Source organism: Pyrus communis, chromosome 8 (genome assembly GCF_963583255.1).
Source record: "Pyrus communis chromosome 8, drPyrComm1.1, whole genome shotgun sequence".
In the NCBI taxonomy this organism is placed as follows: domain Eukaryota; kingdom Viridiplantae; phylum Streptophyta; class Magnoliopsida; order Rosales; family Rosaceae; genus Pyrus; species Pyrus communis.
Genome location: NC_084810.1, coordinates 26094543 through 26115269, shown reverse-complemented (window position 1 = coordinate 26115269; position 20727 = coordinate 26094543). Strand labels below are relative to the sequence as shown.

Genomic DNA, 20727 nt, shown 5'->3' with positions numbered 1-20727 from the left:
CATGCGCCCCCACGCGCCGGCCAAGGCACGGGCACACGCGCCGGCCACGCGCAGGCACGTGCCTGGCACGCTGACGGCGTCAGTTGACGCCGTCAGGAATATTCCGTTATCTCTAACGGTTTCTGTCAACGGTGTTAGGAATATTCCGTCAGTTTTGACGGAATATTCCGTCGTCTTTTCCGGCGAGGCTCCGACGCCGTCGCCGGCGCTGGAAAATCGGGAAATTTTCAAATCGTGATATCTTCTTCGTTTTTCAACCAAATTTCACAAAATTGGTACCAAAATGAAGCTTACAACGAAAGGAACAAGATCATACCACTTTCAAGTGCCAAAATCCACGAAATCTCACCTGGAAAATACCCCCAACTCCGGCCAACCTCGAAACTCGTGATCCCGACGTCCAAAACCTTCAAACGAACCACCCCAAGCCTCCTAAGGACCTCACTAAGCTTCCTACAAGCTTAAAATTCCCAAAAACATAAGAAATTACGTGTGCATGAACAGTACCCAAAATCGGGTATCCCGAGTTCAACGTGAAAACGAAGGTATCCTTACCTGAAATGGGTATGGTTAGACTCCAATGAACCTCACGAGCATGGATATGTACTTTGTTTCTTCGATCTGTGAAGATTTGATGGGTTTTGGGTGTGTGTCCGTACGTTTGGATGGAAAATGGGAAGGGGAATGGCACGGGAAAGGGAAAGGGTGAGTGTGTGTGTGTGTGGGGGAATGTGTGGTCCACCATCAGCCAACAACCAACCAAAAATAACCACAAAACGTAAAGAAATCGCTCTAGGGGCAAAATCGTCTTTTCACGCGTACGTTTTAAAAGTTTCGAAACGGGCTGTCACATACACCCTCGTTTTTATTTAGGGAAATTATATTCACACCTCAAATTACTTTTTTTACATCCTTTTAATTTTTTAATATTAATTTATCAAATGTTAGTGGTGTGTAGAAAATATTAAAAAATTAAAAAGATGTAGGAGAAATAATTTGTGATGTATGAATATAATCTCTATTTATTTAACTCTCAGCCCATTTGAACACACATGATGTATGCAATGCCCATCCATCCACGGTATGATTAATTATGTAAGATAATCACCAATTTTTATTGCAAATATCAAGATTATTGTAAAGTATAGAACTTAATTATGTTGAACCAACATGATAGGCAGACAGTGTAGTGAGTAGCAAGCAATGGGAAACCCTAACGTGGTATGACTTTCCTTCATCTCCTTCAAGAAAGATGAGCTTAAATATATATATATATATATATATATATATATATTTTATTTGACCATTTGCTTCTATAACAATTTAAGATGTCATTAAATAGAATTAAGTTAGGATTTTCGTGTTTTCTATCAAAGGTGTATCAAACTCAAAGTGTATAGCTAAAATCAATAAGAAAACGGCCGTGTGTCAATATCACATAGTGGTGTACACAGTTGCACCGAAAAAGTCACTAAATATAAGGCATAATCAAGTGAACATTAAGACATAGTAAATTTGGCATAAACTAAGCCAACTTTAACTCATTCTAAACAAGAAACTAATAAGTTCAAATTTGTTTCATTGAGGACAGAATATGCAAAATTTCAAATCTATTTTATTTTATTTTTTTCAAAAAGATGACTTTGTGATTAATTTAAGCATAATCCGTGAAATGAAGTTGATTAAAAAAATAAAATAAACACTTTTCTGCATGTGGAGGTTGACAAACCACTCTAGCTTTTGGGTGGGAAGTTGGTGATCGATCATAAAGTTAACATCCTTAGTCATTTCTTCTTAACAAAGTTATTGAAAAGAAGAAGATCGGAAAAACTGAGTGTGATACTAATATATTTAATTTGTAAAGGAATCATACTTTAATAGTGGCCTAAAGAATTTGAGTGTGATATATTAAACTTATCAGTGTAATATTAATATCTTGAACTCACACTAATGTAGCAGTAGTGTTGTAAGTATCAAACTCAGGTTGTCTAATTCTTGTATATAAGTATTATACTCACTCAAACTACTTTGTAAGGGTCAAACAACGACACAAACTTTAAATATTTCCTTAATCCTACATGGAATTCCTTTTCCAAAATAAACAAAGGGCCTTCCAATAAAGTCATTATTTCATTTACTACCCCTGCTTCTTTCATTCCCATGACTCCAAACATAAAATCTAAGCATGGGTAATTTGGTAAATATACTGGGAGAGGGTAATGGCCCGTTTGGTCCCCGCTGTAGCACTACTTTACAAGATTCACTAATTACAGAACGGCATGACAACGAGTGTTTGGAAGGTTTTCGATATTTCTGTCCCCAGTCCCCAACTCCCCTTTCGGCCCTTGGACAGCTCAGAAATTTTTTATTTATGGACCAAACTACCCTTTCCTCATTCACTTACACATAAGACCCTTATTTATTTACTTTTTCTTCAAACTTTTTTTCTAAAAATGTATTGTCTAAAGCTAGATGATGGAAATTAAAGCTTGATGGTGGAAATGAGAGCATGAGAATCGATCTATGATCGTAAGTGCAAAGATAAGTACTTTATTTAGTTGTCATTTTAATTGTAAATGCAGAGATAAACACTCTATCATTTATACTCGTTCTGATTGCAAGTGCAAAGATAAGTACTTTACCACTAATTCATACTCTGACAATAAATCCATGAAGAAATGCTCTGCCACTAAAATTAAAATCTTTGTACTAGGATTTATATTTCCTCAAATGCAAACATAAAGGATAATATACTTCCAAATGATTTCCAAACTATTTGGAGAGTAGAAGGTATTACTAAGTAAAAAAAACTACAGTTTCATGAGCCTTCTTTCATATGCTCATCTTCTTGAATTTTAGCTTTAACTAGACAAAAATTATTATCGTGAGTTTTGTAGCTCTTATCATCGTCAATTTAATCACATTCTTTTCATTTTTGTTTTACCCTATTGAAAGAAGAAGCAGCATGTACAATCACATGCACATGAACTTAAAAGGACCAACTCACTTATATCATCAATTGCCATGATAACATAAAGAGTATTTCACAATTAAAGTGGGCATCATCACTTCTTGAAAGTACAAACAATTGAGTGGAACATAGAGAGTGGAGAATTTCTTCCCATAGTACCAAGCAATCATGTTCACAGTAGTACCAACACCTCATGTTTTGGTTGCATGGTTATTGTAGGAAACTATGGCTATAAGGGCATTTTGATAATTTTACTTTACAATGAAGCTGCTTCGGTGAGTAAGAATTACCCTCTCTCTCTCTCTCTGTGCTTCACATGCTCACATTCTATCAAAATCCACCAAGAACCAAGAGAAAAGCTCATTGGCCTTAGGGTATCCCTCTCTCTCTCTCTCTCTCTCTCTAACTTCTGGTTTTCCAAGATTCCACTGTAGATATGATCTTCATCTCTTCACATCAAATCCAACCATTAGATTCCCACTCCTCCATTCTCTTTGTTCGTTTCTCTCCCTGAACAATCTCACCCCACTCCTCCTCTGCCCTCCTCTGTTTTTCTCTCTGGTTTTTCATGGCTTCTTTTACTACAAATAGTAACAATTTTCAACCCCAAGGGAATAATTCCCATGTCAAAAATGATGTCAGCAGGCAGGAAATCCAAGCCGCCATTGCCAAAGCAGTGGAGCTGAGAGCTCTCCATGCTGCTCTGGTTCAAGGAAGCAGCCCTGCAAATCTCAGGTTTCCTTCTTCTTCCCCGGCCTCCCGCCCTGCCTCTCAGTTATCTGCCCAAGACTACCCTGTTTTCACTCCGGTGAGTCGAAATTTTCGACATTCTGTATTTCTCATCCTCTGGTTTCTTGAATTTGTTCTGTTTAACTTACTTGTTGTGAGCAATTTGTCCTTTTCTTTTAACTAATATTTTTGGTTTATAATATGGTTTTAATTTATGAGGGTGATTTTTTGTGATTGCGAGCGTGCCACTATTCGGTTAAAAAATTTCGCAGTAGAAGTTTTTTTTCGCCATTTTTCGTTTTCATTATCTAACCTGGAATTTGCTTTGTTTTCTTTGTCATCGTGAGAAATTTTTGTTCTTGGTTTTCTAATGAACATTTTTGGTGTATAATGTAGTTTTAGTTCCCAATTATATTATGGACCACTTGAATCAAGAACTAATATATAATTATTTCTAATAATGTAGTTTTAAACATTTTTATAGAACTAATGAGTGAAGGGGAACATTTTTTATGACTATAATTTTTTTTTATAATGGTGTATTTAGAGCTAACGGAATATTTGGTGCAAAAACAAATACAATAGCATTTTATGATTTATACAGCCGACGCCACTTAATAGGGTAAGACTTTGTTGTTGTAATCTTTCAATGATTCAATGATGTGTTTTTCCTTCATCAAGTTCCCACATGATAGACCAAGAAGTTATTATTTTCAGTAAAATGAAAGGTGGTGATTTTTTGCAATCTTATTTTCGGCCCAATACATTGTTCTAGCTTTTGGATTGGATATATCAAAAGAAAATTCAGAACACAAAAAAGGGACGACAGAAGGAGAAAATTGGAGCGTGAAAATCACAAACTCTTCGCAACCTAAATCTAATACTCAAATGCTGTATTTTATGGATACTTAAATTAGGCCTGTTGGCTAAGTCCTTAAAAAGTTTGAATTCGTCCCATCATATATTAGAGTAGTTTAGATTTTCGTATTTAAAAAAAAAAAAAATTAATAAGGATTGTATTTTGTGGTTTCTAATGCTGAAGAGTTCACTAAGTTTGGAGACATTTTACAGAGTTACGCAGATGAACCATTGCCTGGATTTCAACAAATTCCGACGATGAATCGAACGCTATCCGAGAGTTGGGACGAGTACAGTGGGCTAGAAGGAAATGGGGATGAAACAGTTGCATCAAATTACAAGGAAAACTCATCTTCAAGAAAAGGGTTCCCTTCCGATTTCGCCAACTTAGAGTCCCATGCTTGTCCAGCTGAGGATCACAAATCTGTTACAAGCTCTTCATATGCAAACAACATCACTGTGCTTCAAACATCACCCGCCAATGAATACTTCAGGTCGAGAAGGCGAAATAGTTTGGGGGATTTCAACTCGGTTTCATCATGTAATCGATGCAAGCCAGCGACCATAACAAGCGATTCGGAGATTGGGATGAGGAACTGCAGGAATTCTAACATTGTTGTGCCGTTGACAGAATCACATTCGTCTGTTCAATCGCAGCCAAAAAGCCGGGGAGTGATTTCGTGGTTGTTTCCGAAGTTAAGGAAGAAGCACAAGAACGAAAGCTCTCCAAACCGAACAGAATCAGAGGAAGTTTCTCAGGTTTATAGGGAATTGGGGATAATGTCGATTGAGACGTTGAGGAAAGAGCTCATAGAAGCGAATGAGCATAGAGACGCCGCGTTAATGGAGGTTTCGGGGATGAGATCTTCGCTCGGGGAGCTGAAACAGAAGATGGACTACTTGGAAACTTACTGTGAAGAGCTGAAGAGAGCTTTGAGACAAGCAACACATACCAAGATCCAAATCCCTGAAAAGCTTGGGAACTTTCCGAAGAGTGGCAAATCCAACGACGGGAACGCAGAAAACCTAATGCCGGTCAGCGAGGAAGTAATGGTGGAAGGTTTCTTACAGATAGTATCGGAATCACGACTGTCTGTAAGACAGTTCTGCAAGATCCTTGTAGCGCAGATCGAGGTAACGGATAACACCCTGGTGGACAATTTGAACATGCTTCTCGAGCCGTTCAAATTGTCATTGAGTTCTAAGTACTCCAAGACAGTGTTGTACCATTTGGAAGCCATCATCAACCAGTCACTCTACCAAGACTTCGAGAACTGTATGTTTCAGAAAAATGGCTCGCCAAAGATTTTAGACCCTCACCAAGCACGCCAAGCGCAGTTCTCTTCCTTCGTTGCCCTCAGAAACTTGAGCTGGAATGAAGTATTAAGAAAGGGAACGAAGTATTACTGCGAAGAATTCAGTAAGTTTTGTGATCAGAAGATGAGTTGCATCATTACAACACTAAATTGGACAAGGCCGTGGCCGGAGCAGGTTCTTCAAGCATTCTTTGTTGCTACCAAGTGCATATGGTTGCTTCATTTGCTTGCATTTTCGTTCAATCCGCCTCTCGGAATTCTGAGGGTGGAGGAGAATAGGAGCTTTGATCCACACTACATGGAAGACATGTTCATGGACAGGCAGAGATCGCACGGTCCGAGCCGGGTTAAGATTATGGTAATGCCGGGGTTTTATGTTCAGGATAGGGTTTTAAGGTGTAAGGTTCTTTGCAGATACAAGTCTGCAGGTTCAGTAAATTGATCCTTTCTCTTTAAATTTTTTTCTTAGTTTTTTATCAATCAATTATTGCCTTCTTTTAGGTTTTTTAATTTATTTTTTATGGGTTAATTGTTCAACATGAGGAAGTATGTACCTTTGATGTTTAAAGTAGAGGCTGACATAAAGATTGGTTTGTTATTCACTATGCCTCCTTTAATATTGACCTGTTGTCTGTCGATTACGCCTTTCGGCCTGATCTTAGGCCCTTAACTCACCCTCCGTAGACGAACCTTGCGGGGGACCCCTTCGGTTTTTGGGGTTTGATTCTCACCAATATTTGCGTTACTCAAGCCGACATTCTCCCTTCCGCTCGACATATATCGTCCAAGACAATTCATACTTTCAATTATATAGTTGTTGGTATTGTGTTAATATGGTTATCAGTGAAGGTCTACATGGCAAATTACTAGTTATGTGGCATCAGTCCATTAGAATTTAGATGGTCGGACCAATCAACTGGTCAGGCGGTATGACCCAACTCCTTCCCCCTGAACCAGTACCTGCTTATAAATGAGACAATTCACCAAATGCAAAAAAGTATCATCACCATTAAATTATGCAACCACTGATCTCATGGATTCTGAAGCAAACAATGTAACTGATATTGTAGAATAACCATTCTATTGAACCAAGTAAAGCAAACAAAACAAGAACAAACGAATCAATTAGAGCAAAGTTTCGAGCGTGGCAAATATTCATCTCAAAATTTCGGTCGCTAACAGCATCATGACTAGAAAAGACGGGGTGGAACTCCTAACAAGGTTTTTGCAACCGTAAATGTTAATCCCATAGATACGAGCAGAGGCTGGATTTGTTTATGACAATTCGAACCCTCGCCCCCTCAGGGCATGCCGTCCATCAACTGAAGCTCAGTGCAGATACCTTCATGCATTTACTTTTACTTTCTTCATCAGCTCTATGAATTCGCTAAAAACTGCAGCAAAAGAAAAAAAATTCCCTTGAACTTTTTTTGTAACGTAACGTTAACACAATATGTAACTTTATAAAGAAATGGTATCGTAATTGTGATAGAAAGTAGCTAGAAAGAAGCAACAGGATAAAGAAAAGCCGCCATTGCTATGAGCTCTAGTTTCACCTTTCAGTAGATGATGAAATTCCTAGATTTCCTGTTAATAGTGCATGTCTCTAGTTGGTGCAAGCACCTACCACATAAAATACTACTAAATTTAATGTTTACTTATTAGTATGTAGAAACACAATTCACATTACCGTAGTCTGAATCATGAGGTCCCGGGGATGCTTCAGGGTGGTACTGAATAGACATGATGTTTCGTGCAGGATAGGCAAGACCAGCACAACTTCCATCATTGAGATTAACATGAGTTACTTCTACACCCTTGGGAAGTGATGCAGCCTCAACTGCATAGTTGTGATTCTGTGACAAAATTAATGAGGTTCACAGATGTCCATCACTTTGACATGTTTACTTCAGGATGACAGTTCAAAAATTTCGAACATCATAAAATTTATATGATTGAGATACCTGAGCGCTTATCTCAACATCTCCAGTACGAAGATTACGGACTGGATGATTTCCTCCATGGTGGCCAAACTTCATTTTGAAAGTTTTACCGCCTAATGCCAGGCCAAGCAACTGATGGCCCATGCAAATTCCAAAAACGGGAACCTTCCCAAGAATTTCCTTGACTGTTTCAACAGCATAAGGAACAGCAGATGGGTCTCCGGGGCCATTGCTGAAAAGGACCCCATCTGGTCTCATTTTCAGAGTCTCTGAAGCTGGCCATGTTGAAGGCACAACAGTGATTTTACAACCATACGAAGCCAAGCGCCTGAGTATATTATGCTTGATTCCAAAATCATATGCAACAACCTTCAATTCATACCGAAAGGAATAAGAAAAAAGGTCAACTAAGACCAAAGTACCAACATCGGAGCAATACTGGTCCGTTAGCAAATGTGTTTCCCTTTTGTTTTCTAGTTAAAGAGATAAAGGGATGGAGGAGGAGAGAAACAAGATATGAGAGGTGAGTGGTGAGTGGTGAGTGGTGACGAAGAGAGTAAGAATAATAGGATACAATTAGAACTAAAAAGCATTTACTTCCAAAACCATCCTACATATTTTCCCTTCATCTCTGTTCTCATTCTCCTCTCCTTTTTCCCTCTCTTTAATTTAAAAACAAAAAACGAAAATGATACCAAACATTCCGGAAGGAATTCAAATTTGACTCAATGCTGACTTACGTGAAATGCATCTCCATCTCTTTTGCTGGAGTTAAATGCCCACTCTGAATGTGTTTTATCAACCCATTCATGAGGGGCCTTACAAGACACACCACTTATTAGATCCACCCCTGCAAAATTAAAACAATAAATCTTGGAACTTTAATCCTTCGACGTTGTTTTTCTTCTGTTAAATCCTTTCACTTATTCAACTAGCTTGATTTAATCCTTACCAACAATGTCCCACGAACGAGACATTTCCAATAGTTCTTCGTCTGATTTTGTCTGCTCTGTGCTCAAAACACCAATAAGGCTTCCATCTTGCCTTAGTCTTCGGGTGATAGCACGTGTGTCAACATCATCTGTTGCATAATCAATCAGCATGGGACACAAAGAGTGAGATTTACACACATACAGCTTAGCACACCAACTAACAAAATTCTTCAAAATATTAGTGCCTTAAATATTGATGACCGGGTCTAACTTACAAATTCCCATGATGTTTCTTTCTGCTAAATAATCACCAATTGTTTCTGCACATCTCCAATTTGACGTACTGCAAATTTTTAAAGACACACAGTTTAGTTTATTGTCAAAACTGAGCACAGCTCAATCACGGAAGCAGCTGATATTAATATTCCTACAGCAAGGAAGCACACCTGATACTTAAACTTCGGATCACTAAACCGGCAAGGAAGCATTTCCTTGATTCTTCATCATCTGATAAGGACAACACCAATTTCGTAATTCAGCATATCCAAGACAGCATAAATTTCAAAAGTAGAGAAAGAAAACTCCACCTACCAAAATTTACACCAGTGTTTCCAATATGTGGGTTTGTCATCAGGACAAATTGGCCAGCATAACTAGGATCTGTAATAATTTCTTGGTACCTGCGTAAACATGTACAATGCATGTGTATCAGACTCCATATAATACTCATGCTGAACTTATCAATTCTTGGACATTGATGCCCAACCAAAGACGAGGTAACTAGTTCAATAATACAAGTACCAAAATTACGTTAACCAAAGTGTGATCATCACTACGGAATGGGAGAAAGAAACATAGGAGCTTTATGAACTTCACATAATCGCTCAGGTTGAAGACAGTCTGAGAAGGCTAACAAATAATCACCTAGTACTCTGGTTATTATACTACCAAGCTCAAAAGGTTATTCCTACAAAACATTACAATGTTAAGACATGCAGCTAAGTCCCACGAATATGCAGCTAAGTTCCACGAATATGCAGAACCCGACATCAAAGTTAAAATGTTAAGATAAGTTGCTGGCAGATACCAAATCATAAGTTGTCTCACCCGGTCAAGGATGTGTTGAATACAACTTCACCAACTTGGGTCCCTGAAGCACCAAACGACTTTGCTTTCCAGATTGAACCATCTTCAAGCACTAGCCTAGCATCTGAAGTCTTCCAAGGTTTCTCTGCCAAATCTAAACCCCCACAAGCAATGCAGAACACAAAGAATTATACATTTTTAATAATAAAACTACATATTTAATCTGTATTATCAAGAAATTAACAACATTATACGTGTCTGAGAGTGAATGCTGAGCCTAAGAACAAGAATTTCCATAAATAAACCCATCATTATTTTTCCTTTTTTTTTTTTAATTTTTTTTTTTTTTCAAATATCTGGACATAAAATTGGATTTCCATGGCACCCAATTAACTTGTTCTCCCATCTTATTACCGTCAAATATACACACTCTTTTTTTTTTTCTAATAAAAAACAAACCTTTTGAATATTCATGCGCATTAACGTAACGGGAAAGTTGGAATACTAAAAGAAAAACAATTGAAACAAGAGGTAGCGGCAGAGCAGCACCTGGGACGGCGGTTGAGGTGGCGGAGGAGCATCTGAGAGTGAAAGCGCGAAGCTTTGAAGGTTTTGGAGACTTGGGATTGAATAAAGTCGACGGATTTCTAAGAGCTAATTCCATAGCTGCCGTGGCCATTCTCCTCTCTCTGTTGCGGCAGTGGATTATTTGGCTTTGCTAACTGAGAGAGAGAGAGAGAGAGAGAGAGAGAGAGAGAGAGAGAGATACGTTGTCCCCTTTTTGTGGGTATTCATAAAAATGTTTTAATTTTTTTTGCTTTGGACTAAATAAATTGAAGAGTATTAATACTACAGTTTTATGATATTCTACTTCATTTATAAGTGAAAAATCTTAAGTTCAATTCTCGTCAAATATAAATTTGAATTTTATTATTACAAGCCCATTGTGAGGCTTAGCTACTCTCCCACCCTCTTAGTATAGATAATATTGTTTGGTCAAAAAAATAAAAATGAAGAAGATCTATGACAAAAAATTAACAAACGTGTGTGAGAGGTAAAAATGAGTGTGTAGATAACAATATCCATTTTTAACTTTAGAATTGGCCCAAATCTTTATCCTAGTTTATAATTTAGACATTTGTTCATTAAGGTTTCTGAATGTAACAAAATATTATCATTCGTTCATATCATCAACTTTGGAACAAAGCTACAAACATACAAGTCTATCTAATTCATCACTTTCCTCTCTTGATTTTCATTGATTTCTTCAATAGATTGGCAGCTTTAAGTTTGAGATAAGGTTCCTCCGCAAGGTTTGTCCACGGAGGGTGAGTCAAGGCTTAAGAACATGTCGAAAGGCGTAATCAACGGACAATAGGTGAATATTCTTTTATTACCCCTCATCTTTTATGGCATTTCTGATCATGTCCCTAACCTCACAAGACAAGCATTCTTTATTTTAACCATGCAGATGCAGCTCCGCCCTCTCGCCGCCTCCACACACACGCCGACCTCTTCTCCCAAGAACTTAGCATTGTGAAACTGTTCAGGTTCAGCTCCCAAAGGCCACCCATGTTTCACCTTCCCATGACAAATTGCTTCAATGAGTTCACATATACTTAGTTCAGTTTGGTTGCACAGTTTCTCTAGATCATTTTTGTCTTTGCATTCGGATTCATTAAAAGTTAATGTTGATATTGGCCAATGGGAAAGGATTTAGACAATATTTGGTACCATGTTTGCTGCTCATATAAATTTCTCTTGCAGTTGTTACCTGACCATTAAGGCATGTTAAACAAAAAGTTAGGTGCATCAAGAGAGAAATAAAAAAGCAAAGATAAGAAGAATTAAGCATATAAGGTTTGAACAAGTGGAGAGAAGTTCGGCTGGGCTAGCCCACAAAGCCACCCTAGCCCCCCACCATCTCTCTCATTCTCTTTATTCTTTGCTGCCAAGATATATCAACTGTTGCCGGCAGGGTTGGCAGGTCTCAAGTTGCTAGGATAGAGGGAATGAGATTCTCTCTGGATTTTTATGTTTGAAAATCATGGACCTAGAGATTTGGACCATTCAAAAAGAGAGAAAGAGATCTGGACCATTCAAGTTTTTGGATTTTTGTGAAGTGGGCAAGTCAAATGGGCTAATAGGAGTTGTATGATTAAAATTGAATGGTCTGAATCTCTCGGTCTGCATGCAACAGACATAAAAATCCAGAGTGGCTCCCAATCCAGGACGGTGCATGCATGCTAATTAATCCCAAATGAACCCTTTAATAATCTCCTTTCTCTTGACACACACACACACACACACACACACACACACATATATATATATATATATATATATATATATTTATCACAGGTTCTGGTAAGGAATAGTAAGCAACACAATATAGAACACACACACACACACACACACACATATATATATATATATATTTATCACAGGTTCTGGTAAGGAATAGTAAGCAACACAATATAGAACACACACACACACACACATATATATATATATATCACAGGTTCTGGTATATATATATCACAGGTTCTGGTAAGGAATAGTAAGCAACACAATATCCATCTATATTTTTCGTTCAATTTTCAATAGCAATGGCAGAAATCAAGGAACACATAGTTATGTTCCCATTCATGGCACAAGGCCATATAATTCCATTCCTAGCTTTGGCCCAACAACTAGAGCACAGAAAAGGTTGCACCATAACCCTAATCAACACCCCACTAAACATCAAGAAGCTCAGCTCCTCCCTTCCTCTGAACACCACCATTCGCAGCTAAGTCTCACGAATATGCAGCTAAGTTCCACGAATATGCAGAACCCGACATCAAAGTTAAAATGTTAAGATAAGTTGCTGGCAGATACCAAATCATAAGTTGTCTCACCCGGTCAAGGATGTGTTGAATACAACTTCACCAACTTGGGTCCCTGAAGCACCAAACGACTTTGCTTTCCAGATTGAACCATCTTCAAGCACTAGCCTAGCATCTGAAGTCTTCCAAGGTTTCTCTGCCAAATCTAAACCGCAACAAGCAATGCAAAGCACAAAGAATTATACATTTTTAAAAATAAAACTACATATTTAATCCGTATTATCAAGAAATTAACAACATTATACGAGTCTGAGAGTGAATGCTGAGCCTAAGAACAAGAATTTCCATAAATAAACCCATCATTATTTTTCCTTTTTTTTTAATTTTTTTTTTTTTTCCAAATATCTGGACATAAAATTGGATTTCCATGGCACCCAATTAACTTGTTCTCCCATCTTATTACCGTCAAATATACCCACTCAACATCAAGAAGCTCAGCTCCTCCCTCCCTCCGAACACCACCATTCGCCTCCTCGAAATCCCTTTCAAGAGCTCTGACCACGGTCTTCCCAGTGACGCCGAAAACACTAATTCCCTATCCTACCATCTCATCCTCAAACTCTTTCAAGCTTCCTTGTCACTCAAGCCTTCTTTCAGAAACCTAATGCACGGTCTTGTCCATGAAAGAAATGGACTACGCCAACCGGTTTGCATGATCACTGACATCTTCTTTGGGTGGACGATTGAGATAGCTCATGAGTTTGGCATGTCCCATGCTGTGTTCTCCATAGCTGGAGGGTTCGGCATGGTGTGCTATTACTCCTTCTGCTTGCATTTACCTCATCTGAAAGCAAAATCCGGAGAATATGAATTCACACTGCCTGATTTTCCAGAAGCTAAGAAATTTCATATATCCCAGCTCTCAGAAAGTCTTAGACTGAGCAATGGCACCGACCCCTTTTCAGTGTTTGTGCATAAAGCATTCAATGAGTGCATGAAGACTGACGGATAGGTAATCAACATGGTGGAGGAGCTAGACAAAACCGGGCTATTGTACCTCCGGAAGATCTTTAAATTGCCAGTTTGGGCAGTTGGACCGCTTCTTCTATCATCCGGAAACGGGACTAAAAGGGCAGGAAAAGAATCCAGACTCGTACCAGAAGCATGCAAAAACTGGCAGTTTTGTACATTTCATTTGGTTCTCAAAACACAGTTTCAAAGTCTCAGATGATGCAATTGGCAGTGGCATTGGAGTCAAGTGGTAAAAACTTCATTTGGGTTGTTAGGCAACCATTGCAATATGATGTTGATTCAGAGTTCAAGGAGAACGAGTGGTTTCCGGAAGGGTTCGTGCAGAGGATTAAAGCTCGAAACAAAGGGCTAATTGTTGAAAAATGGGCACCTTAGGTGGAAATACTGTCTCACAAAGCAACCTCTGCTTTTTTGAGCCATTGTGGATGGAACTCGGTGAGTCCCTTGTTCATGGGGTGCTTTTACTTGGGTGGCCTTTGGCTTCAGAACAGTTTTTTCAACGTCAAGTATCTGGTGGAGCAGGTCGGAGTTTGCGTCGAAGTAGCGAGGGGGAAGAGTTGTGAGGTTCATAAGGAAAATATATTGGCGAAGTTGGAGTTGGTGATGAACGAGACAGAGCAAGGTAAGCAAATGGGAAGGAAAGCTAGCGAGGCAAAGGAGATTATTAGGGATGCCATGAAGGATGAGGAGGGATACAAAGGGTGTTCTACTATGGCTTTGGAAGACTTTCTAACAGCTGCTGCAATGTCATACAGGGTCGAAGAAAACGATGAACTCAAAACCAAATGAAACTTTACTAAAGAGGAGAGAAAAATTAGCACTTACAAAGAATTTAAAGGCCGCGGTTCTTAAGAGTGTTTTGGTTTATGATTTTGTTTTCTTGCCTTTATAATTTGTCTGCTTAACTTTGATTCCCTTCTCTGCAGTTGATGTTCAGTTTCAGTTACCAACTAATCACAAATATTTGATATAAGTACAAATCAATCGCACATAACATGATCAGAAAATATCCAGTAGCATAACACTGTAAACCAAATTGAACGAATCTGACTCAATTAATGAAACGCGAGAGAGAGAGAGAGAGAGAGAGGTTGAAATGATATGCTGTAAAACTCAGCAGAATTGCTTATACATGATAATGTAGTCTTGTTGCAGCTGAAAACTGCCCTGTCTATGCCAATAATAAAAAACAATAAGCAAGACATAGCTGGGCTTTCATCCTTCGTCCACCAAAAGCTCCGAACTGCATACCACTCCACCGTAAAAGCTATGAACTTTCACACTCACTCCACCAAAAGCTAACAGAGAGACTTGGCGTTAGAGATCGCACATAGTGCCACCACTTTGGTGGAATATAAATCATATCACCTTCCTCTAAAATGCAGTCATGAAATTCCAAGTCACGCATCTTTGGGAACTTGTTCTCGTCTATGTTGCCTAGATCAACCTTCAAACCAAAGTCTTTTCAATCAGTATATATATTTGAGCTTCAGAACAGGGAATCCGATTCCATCTATATGATCTACATTGACCTCATCAGAGATAAAGGAATCAGGCAAGGCACTCATTGTTTAGAATGGAAAAACAACGTAGCATCAGTAAGCTAAGCACAACAAAATAAGGTCAAGAATGTAATTACCTGGCTTGAGTTGCATAGCATGGTCTCAGCATATGGATAGAGTTCCTCGGACAATGATGCAAGGTGGAGCCTTATATACTTTTTGCCAACTACCCGAAAATGAGCAATGGGTTTACCTTTTAGATATGCACATGGTTTTACTTTTTAGAGATGGAACTGTGACAATGCGTTTAGTATACAAGCCTTTGTTTTCTTTCCGTGAGATTCGTATATCCACCATCACACACAACTATCCCATTACAATTTTTTTGTTCCCTTAGAAAAACTATGAACGAACTCTGGAACTCATAATTGAAACAATTTTACGGTAAATCCAGCTTACTGGATGATTATTCTACTGAGTAAGTAAATCATAACACTCTAGAAGGCAACATCATGATGTAAATACTTAAATTTTAGGAAACTGAATCTAATATACCTGAGCAAGAACATTATGGTGTGGATCGTGGTGTAATGCAGTTACTGTTCCAGCCGGACCAAACCAAGCATTTAGAGACCTTAGTTCGCCACCACCGCCGCAAAACAATAGTCAGGAATACATATGTCCTCACGTAACTCGTTTATCTGCATATCAGTAATGGGATGTCAGATATACGTAGGTGGAAAATTGGCAAAGTCCAGCCCAACAAGTAGGCGTATCGCCATTAAAAACATGGTAACGGTGTAAAAGAACACACCTGATCAAACAATGGATGCTGAGCAAGATACGTTGGGGCAGCAGAAGCAGAGCCATTAGCCTGAATCCTCTCAAGAAACTGGGAAAACGTAATAAGCTGTTGCTTCCACTCCGGGTACAAATAATTTTTCCCGACCTGCAGTGCATTCAAAACTTTACCAATTTTCAGTTATATAACAAAAAATCAACGAAAGAACGAAGTAATTCAATCAAGCATCAATTTTCAACAAACTAGTACTACTACATTATGAAGAAACTCACCTCAACTGGCACGGTGCGATCACCGGCAACCTTTGTTAGATAATCCAAGTCATTCCATTTACTCCTGGCCGGCCAATGATCCATGCCATCGGTTATTATCACCGGGCAACCTGGTAACAAGTACTCACTCAAAATCCCTCCAAAGATAGACCTGATCTCTTCACAACCATTTTACAAGAAAGTGACTTTCTGGGCAAAACTCCAAGCAACTGCAAATCAAAATGTAAACACAGTAAAAATCAACGGTAATTTGAAAGAACCTCAGTAATTTCAAAGCTACCCTTTTGAAAACAGAGGACTTTAGGAATTGGGATATCATTAATCCTCTGAATTGCAAAGAAAGACGCTGCCTTTGAGCTATGAGAGTTAAAAAGGCTGTGAAATTTGATGTGAAATGACGAACCTCACCTCCTCCGAGACGACGTCTTGCCGGACCAATCGGCGGTCCGAATTGGGACACTTCTGCTGTTGCTGACGACCCCTAGTGGCCCTGGCTTTGGCGGCGACAACGGAGACGAGGGAGTGCAGGTCGGGCTTCAAGAGCGGGCCGCCCATGATGAGGCCCATATCGAGAGCACGGAGAGCGTCGCTGAACTCAACGGCGGCGACATGGAGCTTGGCCACGTGGAAGCAGGCCATGGAGTAGGCGTCGCGCCAAACTGGCAGAACGCAGTTCCAGGGACCCGAGTGGAGCTGCTCCCAGGCCATCTTGCGAGTGGCCTCCCCCGCGCGGAGGTCCCCGGCTGCGGCTCGAGACGCCATTCTGACGTAGGCGTAGCCGCCTTGCCCGGAGATGGATTGAAGAAGGTGGGTCGACTCGGAATCCAGAATTGGGGTGTCGACGTGGTGGTCGGAGTTGGCGTCGGACATGGCGGTTGGTGGAGAAGGAATGAGTAGACAGATTTGGTCGGATATTTTTCTAACTGATTACTGATAAGAGATCCGAAAGACATTTCCTTTGTTGATAAAAACTAAAAAAGTATATATGCGACGTGTTGGCGCGGTTTTTGGTTTCCATTTTTTCTCTTTTTTGTTTTCTTTTGTTTTGTTTTTTGTTGTGTTTTATTTTGGGTCAATGTGTTGGAAATATGGATCGGTACACTAAATGTAATAATATAATTAGTTAGAATATTTATATTTTGACACTTGGTGTACCAGATTATTTTCCTATTGCACTGAAAAATTTCTCCAAGTTGTGCCAACTAGGGGAGGGCACAGGCCGGGACGGGCCCAAATTTGAAAGAACCGGACTAGACTCGTTTTAAAATGTAACAGGACGGGTCGGATCGATTATAAGAAATTTGAGTTTTGAAACCGGACCTAACACAACCCGTCTAAAACAGGTCAAATCAAGATGGGTCCACAGGTCCAATCCATTTTTTTTCCAGAACAGTTAGATTCAATCAACAACTTTGTCAAACAGTCGGATTCAACAATTGACACATTCTTCAATTATCAGAGAAATAAAAGAAAAATCTATAAAAATGATGCAAATTCTTGAGCATGCCAGAAAGTCAAGTGGGACTTTATGGCACCCCATCTCTTTGTACATTTTTGTTAATTGTTCTTTTATTTCTCTTGCCAGTACAACAAATTATCATATTCATGTTATTCAAAATATATTTTTCCATGTAAGATCTATTACAATTCGCATTTAAACACTTGTAATCAATGATTTAAAACCTAAATTTAAAGATATTTATACCCTTTTATTTGTTAGTTTTTCTTTTATCTAAATCTAAACTACATATTATTATAACCCACTTTGTCAACCAAAAGTGGGTGAAACACTATTTAACAAAACAAAATTTTGCCATTTTTTTATTTAAGCCTCACTACATGTGATTTTAAAAAATATACATTTTAACATCTCTATATTTTTCACTTAAATATCTCTACATTTTAACATCTAAATATTCTACTAAATATACTCTTGTTGCTCAATAAATTGTAAATCCGCTTCGAAATACATTATATAGGTTTTCTTAATGCTGATGGAAAATATTTCAAGAAAATAAAAAACTTAAATTTTTTACAAAAAACATGGATGTTCACGGTTTTCAGTCGATTTTGTAAATTCGTACATAAATCACCATTCAATCCATTTATTTTCACCTGGCCTCACTGTGAAGTTTTGAAAACTAAGTTGAGACTTTCCATTGAGATTCTTGAGTGTAGAACCCCATTTGACAATGTTATGGGCCTCACTACTATATTTTCCACTTATTTTTTTAGTTTTCGGCTTAAATCTTCTACTAACTATACATTTTTTGCTCAGTAAACCGTAAAACTGCTTCCAAATTCCTTAAAAAGTTTTACTTAATGCTCAAGAAAAATATTTTGCGAAAATAATAAATTTGCATTTTTGTCAAAACAATGTGTGTTAGGAGGGCTCGACGCACGCAAACGAGACGAACTTAACTCATGCAGAACGAGAAGAACCATGGCATGCAAAACAAGGTGAGCTCCCCTCATAGAAAATAGAGCTGGTTTCTGGCACGAAAAACGAGGTGGGATACACTGCATGAAAAACGAGGAGGGATACGTCACACAAATCGAGGCAAGCCCAGCGTATGGAAAATGAGGCTAGCTCTGTGCACGTTAAAACGACGCAGGCTCCGTGGACACAAAAAAAGGGTGGGCTTTTGGCACGCAAAACGATGTGAACACCTCGCATACAGAGCGAGGCAAACCCATGCACACAAGATGAGGCGTGCTTCACACATGCAGAATGAGGCAAACTCTAAGGTGCTTAGAAAACGAGTTGATCTCCATGCATGAAAAATGAGGTGGGATACGTCGTGCAAACCGAGGCCTGATGAATGCAAAAAAAAATGATGGTCTTCTGACACGCAACACGAGGTGACACGTGAAACAAGGCAGGAGGTAAACTCAGCTCATGCAAAACAAGGAAGCCTAGGCATGCAAAACCTGATGAGCTCACACATAGAAAATCGGGTGGGTTTTTGAGACGCAAAACGAGGCGGGGTTAAAAAATTCAAGTGCGCTGCACACTAAAATGTGCCAAATTCAACGTGTTATTTTTATAGCCCGCTTTTATTCACTTATTACTGTTCATGTGCTACTATTCACACGTTCTTAAAACCTAACCCTCATGGGCCTCCATTGCTTCTGCTGCATCTTACTACGCCCAAACAATCAATTTTATTTATTTTATGTTTTTTTTGTTAAAGTTTTCTTTTTCTCTTACCATGACACCAAACTATCATCTTCATATTCTACAAAATATATTTTTGGTGAAATTTTTCTTATAATCCATGTCTTGATCTTTTGAGAACGGGTAGCAACAAGCATGTTATTAGTTGAACCGTTCTCGAAAGATCAAGGCGAAGCAAATGAGATCATGCAGTGGCCGAGACAGTTTGAGACGAGCCAAGATAAATTGTAAACTATGCCCGAAGTCAGAGAAAATTTGTTGGATGTGAGTAGTCATTTTGGCACCTGCAAGAATTTGGAACCTTCTTGTACATTTTTGTTAGTTTTTCTTTTATTTCTCTTACTAAAATAACAAACTATTATATTCATGTTCTCAAAAATATATTTTTCCATGCAAAATCTATTATAATTCGTATTTAAACACTTGTAATCAACGATCTAAAACCTAAATTTAAAGATATTTGAACCTTTTTTTTTTTTGGTTAATAGAACTCTCTTTGTCAACCAAAAGAGGGTGAAAAGACTTTTTAGTCTTCTATCACAACAAAATGGTTAAGGACAGTAAAGTAATTTTACAAAACAAAAATTTGCTTTTTTTTTTGTTAAGGCCTATAGGTGATTTTAACATTTTTATTTTTATTTTAAATTAAAAAATAAAATAAATAAAAAGTAAAAAATAAACCTCTCGCTCTCTCCCACTCTCTTCCTCTCTCCTTCAATTTAAAAAAAAAAAAGAAAAAAAAATTCACACACTTTGTGTGTGGGCATATACTAGCAGTGATGAAGAATAGTGTTAACCCAAAAAAGATGATTCTTTCATTCAAACATTAAAGTTTATAATGTAAAAGCAGATGTAGTTTAAGACAGGTGTGCATAATAGTGTGTTCGTCCCCTCGTGCTCGAGTTTGAATCACCTTCTTGTATATTAAAGTAACCTAGTATATCATTTTACGAAAGAAAAGATAATAGAAGTAATATTCGCACTCATTTTCTCTCCCCCCCCACACACCGATTATTTCTAACCTTTATATTGAATAAACTGAAAATCAAATATGAAATATGCTAAAAAAGAACTAAAAAAAACGTGCGAAAATCATTTCCCGATAAGAAATTCTAACATTGGAATGTAAACTCAAGCAAGCCCAAGCCATGCGCAGCCCTAGATTTTGGCCCCCTTCCCTTATAATTGGGCTCAAAACAAGAGCTAAGCTACTGTTATATAAAATCCCACCTTCCCACATCATCAAATTCATCATCTTCATCTTCATCCTCAACTGAA

The 20727-nt window shown here is 38.4% G+C and overlaps 2 protein-coding genes and 2 pseudogenes across 2 annotated transcripts; 2 read left to right on the top strand and 2 right to left on the bottom strand.

The window, feature by feature from the left end:
• The first annotated feature begins 3309 nt into the window (after positions 1-3309).
• On the top strand, positions 3310-6448 carry LOC137743841 (IRK-interacting protein-like). Its single transcript, XM_068483775.1, has 2 exons — positions 3310-3779; positions 4772-6448. The coding sequence occupies exons 1-2, from the start codon at positions 3540-3542 to the stop codon at positions 6314-6316; spliced, it is 1785 nt and encodes a 594-aa protein (XP_068339876.1). The 5' UTR covers positions 3310-3539; the 3' UTR covers positions 6317-6448.
• Positions 6449-6938: 490 nt separating this feature from the next.
• LOC137742693 (carbamoyl phosphate synthase small chain, chloroplastic-like) lies at positions 6939-10585 on the bottom strand. Its single transcript, XM_068482627.1, has 10 exons — positions 10385-10585; positions 9857-9989; positions 9341-9429; positions 9196-9256; positions 9025-9092; positions 8770-8898; positions 8558-8667; positions 7839-8186; positions 7565-7730; positions 6939-7268 (listed from the first exon to the last, which is right to left on the bottom strand). The coding sequence occupies exons 1-10, from the start codon at positions 10512-10514 to the stop codon at positions 7219-7221; spliced, it is 1284 nt and encodes a 427-aa protein (XP_068338728.1). The 5' UTR covers positions 10515-10585; the 3' UTR covers positions 6939-7218.
• A 928-nt stretch (positions 10586-11513) lies between these two features.
• LOC137743238 (lysine-specific demethylase JMJ30-like) lies at positions 11514-17184 on the bottom strand (annotated as a pseudogene).
• On the top strand, positions 12445-14484 carry LOC137741598 (UDP-glycosyltransferase 92A1-like; annotated as a pseudogene).
• Positions 17185-20727: the final 3543 nt, after the last annotated feature.